Source organism: Otolemur garnettii, unplaced genomic scaffold (genome assembly GCF_000181295.1).
Source record: "Otolemur garnettii isolate 467f Iridium unplaced genomic scaffold, OtoGar3 scaffold00156, whole genome shotgun sequence".
NCBI classification, from domain to species: Eukaryota; Metazoa; Chordata; class Mammalia; order Primates; family Galagidae; genus Otolemur; species Otolemur garnettii.
In genome coordinates, this window is record NW_003852551.1 from 2117155 (window position 1) to 2125634 (window position 8480).

Genomic DNA, 8480 nt, shown 5'->3' on the forward strand with positions numbered 1-8480 from the left:
TAAACTATTATAGTAATTTGGGTGAGAGATGACTTGGACAGGATGGTAGCTGTGGGGGCGGTGACAAACGATTAGATTCCATATGGTTTTTCTTTTTTTTTTTTTTTTTTTTTTTTTTTTTTTTTTTTGAGACAGTCTTATTTTGTCGCCCAGGCTGGAGTGCATCATTCCTTATTGCAACCTCGGGCCCCTGGGCTCAAGTGATTCTCCCACCTCGGCTTCCCAAGTAGCTAAGACTCTAGGCGTGTATCGCTATGCCTGGCTAATTCAAAAAAATTTTTTTTGGCTGGGCGTGGTGGCTTATGCCTGTAATCCTAGAACTTTAGGAGGCTGAGATGGGCAGATTGCCTGAGCTCATGAGTGTGAGAACAGCCTGAGCTACAGCGAGACCCCATCTCTAAAAATAGCCTGGCATTGTGGCAGGTGTCTGTAGTCCCAGCTACTCAGGAGGCTAAGGCAAAAGGTTCACTTGAGCCCAATAGTTTGAGGTTGCTGTGAACAATGACACCACAGCACTGTATCAGGAGCAACAAAGTGAAACTGTCTCAAAAAATAAAATAATCATTTTTTTTTTGTTAAGATGGAATCTCACTATGCTGTCTAGGCTGGTCTCAAACTCCTGTCCTCAAACAATCCTCCTGCCTCAGTCTCCCAAAGTGCTGGGATTACAGGCCTGTGCTACCATGTCCAGCCTTGCATTCCTTATGTGTTTGCAGCTAGATGGGCTGGACGGGAGGTGTGAGAGAAGGATGACACAAGGATGGAGACTTTGACCTGAGTAACTGGAAGGATGGAGCTACTATTAGCTAAGCAGGGAAAAAATACAATTGAAATTGTTTTTTGCCTGAGATGTCTATGTTAGATGTCTAAGCAGAGACGCTGAATAAGTAGGAGAGGGTTATAGAAAGCTCATGTTCAGAGGAGAAATCAAATTGAGCTACAAACTGGGGAGTTGTTAGCATGAAAGTGGCATTTGATCCACAATCAGTGGTCCAAGCACTGAGCCCTGGAAGGAGCAAAGCAGACCGAAGAGGAATAGGCCTGGAAACAGGAGAAAATCCACTGTGGTATCTCGAAAGTGAAGACAGGGATTCCCAGAAGACGGTGTTGGCAACTCTGTCAGAAGCTGCCACGAGTTCCTGGAAGCTGAGAGCCAAGAACTGACTACGGGAGTTAGCGGTATGAAGGTCCCTGGGGATCCCAATGATAGCAAGCAGTTTTGATGGAATACTGCAGGGCAAAGGTCTGACTCGAGTAGGATTAAGAGAGAATGGGAAGAAAGGAATTAGAATGAAAAGAGACATTTTTTGAGGCGTTTTGCTGTGCTGGGGAAAGAAGGGAATATTGAGGTCAAGAGAGTGTTTATTTACTACTATTTTTTTAATAAGAGAAACTGGGTGTAGTGACTTATGCCTGTAATCCCAGCACTTGGGAGGCCAAGGTGGGTGTATTGCCTGAGCTTATGGATTCGAGACCAACCTGAGCCAGAGTGAGAATCCATCTCAGAAATAGCTGGGTGTTGTGGCGGGTGCCTATAATCCCAGCTACTTGGGAGGCTGAGGCAAGAGGATCACTTGAGCCCAAGAGTTTGAGGTTGCTGTGAGCTAAGACGCCACAACACTCTACCAAGGTGACCAAGTGAGACTCTGTCTCAAAAAAAAAAGATGAGAGAAATTGGCCAGGTGCAAGTGGCTCAGACCTGGGAGGCCAAGGTGGGAGGAGCCCTTGAGCTCAGGAGTTCGAGACCAGCCTGAGCAAGAGCAAGACCCCCATCTCTACTACAAATAAAAAAATATCAGCCAGGTATAGTGGTGGGCACCTATAGTCCTAGCTACTCAGGAGGCTGTTGAGGAAAAAATCACTGGCATACTCATCTCAAAGAGAGAGCAGGGGATGGAATCTCATGTGGAGGAGTTGGTCATAGTTAGACAACCGAGGAGGGAACCCAAGTAACCACAAGCAGGAAGTTGGGAAGGTGGGGAAACGGTGCTGGAATTTGAAGAAGTGCTGGTGGCTTCCATTTTCTCAGGGAAGCAGGAGGCAAAGTTAATCAGCTGAGAGACAGGATAAGGGAAGAGGTGTTAGAGGTTTGAGGAGAAGGTGTGAAACAGTCTTCCAGGAGTCTGGGAGAGAAGGTGCATGGGTGGAGACGTATCCCCTCAATCAGCAGAACAGGTGCTCTCAGAGGAGCGAGAGGTTTAACTGAGCCACTTACAGCCTATTTTAGTTTCCAATGTGACAATGTACTATGCAGCCAATCACAGAAAAACTTTTCTCTGATTTTAAAGCTAATTACGGCTGGGGATGGTGGGTCATGCCTGGAATCTCACCACTTTGGAAGGCTGAGGAAGGAGGATGGCTTGAGGCCAAGAGTTCCAGGCCTGCCTGGGCAACACAGCAAGACCCTTTTGCTACAAAATGTATTTTTTAAAAAATTAGCTGGTGTAGTGGCATACACCTATAGTCCTAGCTACTCAGGAGGCTGAGGCAGGAGGATCACTTTCTCATGCCGAGATTTTCAGTTAAGATTTGCCTGTTCCCTGAACTGCAGCCCAGGAATTGAAGGCTGCAGTGAGCTATGATCCTGCCACTGCACTTCAGCCTGGGTAACAGAGCAAGAGCCTGCCCTTTTTTTTGGAGACAGAATGTCACTATGTCACCCTCAGTAGAGTGCTGTGGCATCACAGCTCACAGCAACCTCCAACTCTTGGGCTTAAGTGATGCTCTTGCCTCAGTCTCCCAAGTAGCTGGGACTACAGGCGCCTGCCACAATGCCTGGCTATTTTTTGGTTGTAGTTGTCATTGTTTTTTGGCAAGCTGGGCTGGGTTCTAACCCGCCAGCCCTGGTGTATGTGGCTGGAGACCTAACCACTGAACTATGGGCACTGAGACTGCCTCTGAAAAAAAAAAGCTAGTTAGCCCAGAGCTCTTGCCTTTTCTCAGACTCTCACTTGAATACTGCAAGAGCCTCCTGCCTGAGCTCTCTGCCTCTCACTTGCCTCCAAAGGCAGCCAGACTGCAAACAGAAGTCTAATCATGGTGGTCTCCTACTCAGAACCCACCAGGCCTGTGGAATAAAATGCAAACTTAGTTTGCAAATACATGGTCTTCTACAGATGGCTTGTGCCCATTTTTCTTTTAACAACCTGAACTCCAGATACAAGATCCGATAATTTCAAGGTCATGAACTTGCCACTGTTCGGTAAGGTTTCATAACCTTGATATATCAGTGGCTCACAGCTGTGTTCGTGTCCATGCGTGGCCGTGTCTTGTTGAAGGGCATTCATTATTGTTGTTGCATGTTTTTGTATGCTGTCACAAGAACGTCAGAGCAATGAACAAACACTAAATTTCTTGGCAAGGGTGGAAGTGAAATCTGGGACATATTAGTCCAAGTTTATGGGGATAATGCCATGAAGAAAACAGCAGTGTACATGTGGATTAAATGGTTTTCTGAGGGGAGAGAGAACATCACTGACGAAGAGAGGTCAGGGCGGCCAGTAAGGCACAGAACTGACGAAAACATTGCAAAAATTCATCAAATTGTGTGTCAAAATCCTGGGCTTGAGTGTGAGAAGCACAGCGGTCCAAGTAAACACTCATAGAAAAACAGTTAGAAAAATCTTAACTGAAAATCTTGGCATGACAAAAATGTGTGCAAAAATGGTCCCGAAGGAGCTCACCAATGAACAAAAGCAAAGAAGAATCAAAGTTTGCCAAGACCTCTTGGAGAGGCATGATGATGTTTATTACTGGTGATGAAACATAGGTGTCCTAATATGACCCTGAAACAAAGTGTCAAAGTGCACAGTAGAAGTCAGCTGATTCTCCATGAGGAAAGAATTTCTAGGCCAGGTGCAGTGGCCTAAGTTTACTATTTAGAAGTGCTGAAAAGTTTGTGTGAAGAAGTTAGACAAGGCCAGGCAAGGTGACTCACACCTGTAATCTCAGCATTCTGGGAGGCCCAGGCAGGCGGATCGCCTGAGCTCACAAGTTTGAGACCAGCCTGAGCTAGACCAAGGCCCCATCTCTTGTCTTTCTTGGGAATCTGGTCTAAGAAATCCAAAAAACACTTAGCAGTGAGCAAAGGGGGCTGAAGATGAAAAAAGCTACAGGGTGGAGGGAACAAGCCCTGAGGGGTTCAAGCCAAGTGATGTCATGAGGAAGTAGAAACTGAATAAACAGATGCTATCTGCCAGAGAAGAGACGCAGAGCAGAAAGAAAAACTGAGGAATGGAACAAAGACAGAGACGTGGAGAGACAGAGGGACCGAGCCCACAATACAGACGGGGAAGCCGGGCACAGTGGCTCACACCTGTAATCCTAGCACTCTGGGAGGCTAAGGTGGGTCCTTTGCTTGAGCTCAGAAGTTTGAGACTTAAAAATAGAAGACTAGTGTCCTGGTGGGCACCTGTTGTCCCAGCTACATGGGAGGCTGAGGCAAGAGAATCTCTTGAGCCCAAGAGTTTGAGGTTGCTGTGAGCTATGACACCATAGCACTCTACCAAGGGCAACAAAGTGAGACTTTGCCTCAAAATAAATAAATAAATAAAATAAAATAAAAATAAAAAAATAAGACAGACCGAGAGAGGGGCCAGCCGTGAATGCCCCTGGTTCCTGTAACTACACACCTCCTCTCATCCAGGTGTACTCTAGAAACAAATACCCGCTTTCTCTCGAGGCAAATTCATAAGGCTCCAATCTTTGGAACCCCAAAGCTTAACTAGAATATCACTTTTTTTTTTTTTTTTTAGATGAGGGTTTCATTATATTGCTTAAGCTGGTCTTGAACTCCTGGGCTCAAGGGATGCTCCCACTTCAGCCTCCCGAGCAGCTAGAATTACAGGTGTGTGCCCACCTGATAGAATGTAAACTCTTAAAGCCAGCCACGTTTCCAGTGGTAAAGTGGGCCTGATCGTGTGGCAGGGAAGAAAGTCAACTCTTTTGAGTGGAGGCTGGGCCAGGGACCTCTGGACACCTTGCCCTTTAGCTAGTCTGTGATTTATGTTAATCATAATCCTTCCACACTTTTTGTTTCTTTAAAACACTTCCGTAAATTTAGCTCAGTATCATCAAAACTGCCCCCACAATGCAGATGAGTAATAAGGGGTTTGAATTAGGACAGAGATGGTGGCATAGAGAGAGGTCAGTGTTCCATTTACAGTGTAGAAACCAAGGTGTAGAGAGGTTAAATGACTAGGCCAAGGTCATTCTGCTGGTTCTTACCAGCAGAATCAGTATCGTCACAATTTTAGTCAAAATTTTTTTTTCCTATAATTCTATGTAACTCTCTCCTCTAAGGTTTTCCATTTGTTTTAAGTCCTAGGTTCTAAACCTGTAGCTCACTGTGCTGCAGGGAAGTCTAAGGGACCCCACAGCTGCTCCGTGAGCTCCAGCTCCCCCCCTTACCCAGGTGTTTCTGCAGGAAGGCCAACATGGCCCGTACCACGACCTCCTGCCCTGCGTAGGGGTCCAGGCTCCCACGGGTCTGAGTGGAGAAGAATTTACCAATCAAGTTGCCCGTCACAAAAGTAAAATCAGTTTGACTCCGATGAACAGAACCACTAGAGAAAAAGAAAAACAATTGGTCGGGTCTGGAGGCCAGGGTATACAGGTATTTGTTAAGTACTTACCTACTATGTACAAGGTGCTTTCCACACATTATCACCCTCGATTTTCACAGCAACCTTGTGAGGAAAGTATTTCCCCCTGTGACAGAATCCAGGGAGAGATATGATCTGCCCAAGGTCACACAGGTATAGAGGATGGAGGGAGGATTTGAACCTGAATATGCCCGGCTTCAAAGTTAGTTCAAGCCCTAGGCCACGACACTTTGGGGAACAGGATGAGCTAGCTGGATCAAGGGTAAGGTGAGGAGGCAGGGCCTATAGCACTTGCCATTCTTAGGTTGTAACCTGCTATGCCACGGCTTTGACCGAGTGACTGTGAACTTTCACACAACGTGTTAGCTCCTTCTCCAGAACTGTAGCACAGCATAAACAGGGAAGAGGAATTATTTGCCTTTATTTAAATAATCAGAAAAGGGTAAAAGTGTCTTTTGACACTAAGTATATTAAATTCACAAGTGCAAAGCTCACTAGATTCATTTTGGGCTAAATTACAACTATATTTGCTAGTCGACTCAGTGAGGGAAAGAAAATCTAAATGCTAACGTATTTGAATCTCATGCAGAAAAACTGCCTTTGAAAAAAATGCAATATTTAAGGCAAATAATGTACTAGATACTTGAGAATCCAGCAATAAGACGCTGCCAGTGGTTAAATGCCCTTTGTGTGTCCCTTCCTGCCTGGCCTCACCTTCCCTCCCTCCTGAACCTGATGGACCTTGGGAAAGGATCAAGTTATGCTCTGCTGCCATGAAATCAAAGCAAAAGGGAAGGGAGCAGCCAGGGAAGAGAGCCTGGGCAAAGATGAGGGAGGGAACCACCTTCCAGGAGACGCCCAGTGTCCCAGGGCTCTGGATTTATTATTTCAACTACTTGAGTGATTCCAGAGGTCCATGGCATTCAGTCAACTTGTCATTTTGCTGAAACAGGAACCAGGATGCCTGGAGCCTGTGTGCTGTGAGGCTCAAGTGCAGGGTGGGGGCAAGTCTTGGAGTGAGATCTTGGCCTTAACACCTGGAGCTCACCACAAACTCCTACATACAGTACATTTATGAAAGTCACTAATGATGGTTTTTCTCTGAAAAATGACTCCCAAAAGACAACCAACCAATGGTGCTGGTGACAGAAGTGAAGAAAATATGGTTTCTCTTTGCTAGAATAGAGATAGTTTATGGGGAAAAAAGACATATCTTAGAGTGATCTGTGAATTGAGGTATTCATGAAGGTCTCTCAAAATCTATCCAGGGGCGGTGCCTGTGGCTCAGTGGGTAGGGCGCCGGCCCCCTATACCGAGGGTGGCAGGTTTGAACCTGGCCCCAGCCAAATTGCAACAAAAAAATAGCCAGGCATTCTGGCAGGTGCCTATAGTCCCAGCTACTGGGGAGGCTGAGGCAAGAGAATCGCCTAAGCCCAGGAGTTGGGGGTTGCTGTGAGCTATGATGCCATAGCACTCTATTGAGGGCAATAAAGTGAGACTCTGTCTCTGAATGAAGGAAAGAAAGAAAAATAAAAATCTATCTGGTAAATGTCAAAGGTCTACTATATTCACAGCATTCAAAAGACCCAATAAAATTCCCAAATGAGGTTAGTATCTCTGGATCCTACCCAGACCTATACTCTTTCGTCTCCAACACGTAATCCTGCAATACCCTCTTTCTAGAAAGCACCAGGTCAGTCATGTCATAAACTCATATAAACTACTGAAGAGGTCACTGCAGGTGGAGCGTAGTGGAGAAGAGCAACAGGTAGGAAATTCTAAAGGAATTAAGATTTCGAAATTCAGAAGTATTCAGTAGTTATTCTCTTAATGGGTAGAAAGTTCTGAATAATCCAGAAGAAACTAAGGGAGCCACAGCTGAGATGAAACTGGAGAGGACACTGGGCGTGTGACCTTGGGGTTTACTCACAGGACAGTTATGATCCTGGATTGTTCATGCTGGGCACATATCTTCTTCATCAAACTGATACTCTTCACTGTCTGGAATTTCTCAGTATTAATAAAGAACACGGGGCCTCGGGCATTGGGGTAAAAGTCATTTTCCAGAGGAAACATCCAAGCATCTAGAGCCACAGCACACCTGGAATGGGACCAGACATTTGGAACTGCCACGTGGAAACCCAGGCAAGAACAGTTAGGGCAGTGGGGACAAGGGCAGAGTTTTTCCCTCTGGGGGACTAAAGGCTCAGAAAACCAGTTAGGATCTTGGATAGAGATCACTTTTACTCGGTACCAAAGATTCTTCTACATGTTAAACCCCCTCAGAGTAAGGATCAGATTTCCCCCTTCTCCTGGACCTACCCTCAACCTGACTTGAGTTCCAGAGAAGGGCATTTCATTCATTTAATCTTCATTCAGCATTTGCTGAGTACCCACATGTGCTTAGTTAGCCCTGTGCTTCAAATCCAGAAATTAATGACAATTCTTATTCTCAAGGAGCTTCCAGTCCAGCAGGGAGACAGATTAGACAAGGTAACCAAACAATAAAGTTTAGGGCCCTGATTGCACTGATGCTATGTGAGCCTCCTTGGTGCCAAGAGCAGAACTATATCTTAAGGGCAAAACTATGGCCCTAAGATTCAGCCCACCCCCCAACCTCCAAAATGCTTCTCCACTCTTCTCCATCTCAATAAAGAGCAATCCTGGCTTGGCGCCTGTGGCTCCAGTGGCGAAGGCGCCAGCCACATACACCTAAGGTGGCGAGTTTGAATCCAGCCCAGGCCCGCCAAACAACAATGATGGCTGCAACCAAAAAAATAGTCAGGCATTGTGGCAGGTGCCTATGGTCTCAGCTACTGGGGAGGCGGAAGCAAGAGACTCGCTTGAGCCCAGGAGTTGGAGGTTGCTGTGAGCTGT

At 46.0% G+C, this 8480-nt stretch overlaps 1 protein-coding gene across 2 annotated transcripts in view; it reads right to left on the reverse strand.

Moving 5' to 3' along the window:
• PAFAH2 (platelet activating factor acetylhydrolase 2) overlaps positions 1-8480 on the reverse strand; it is a 37070-nt gene that overhangs the window by 5050 nt on the left and 23540 nt on the right. For both annotated transcript variants that reach the window (XM_012811400.2, XM_023519120.1), the window contains exons 9-10: positions 7534-7704; positions 5410-5564 (exon numbers count right to left, since the gene is read on the reverse strand). In XM_012811400.2, the coding sequence (XP_012666854.1) occupies positions 5410-5564; positions 7534-7704 (326 nt within the window). The remainder of the gene's footprint in view (positions 1-5409; positions 5565-7533; positions 7705-8480) is intronic.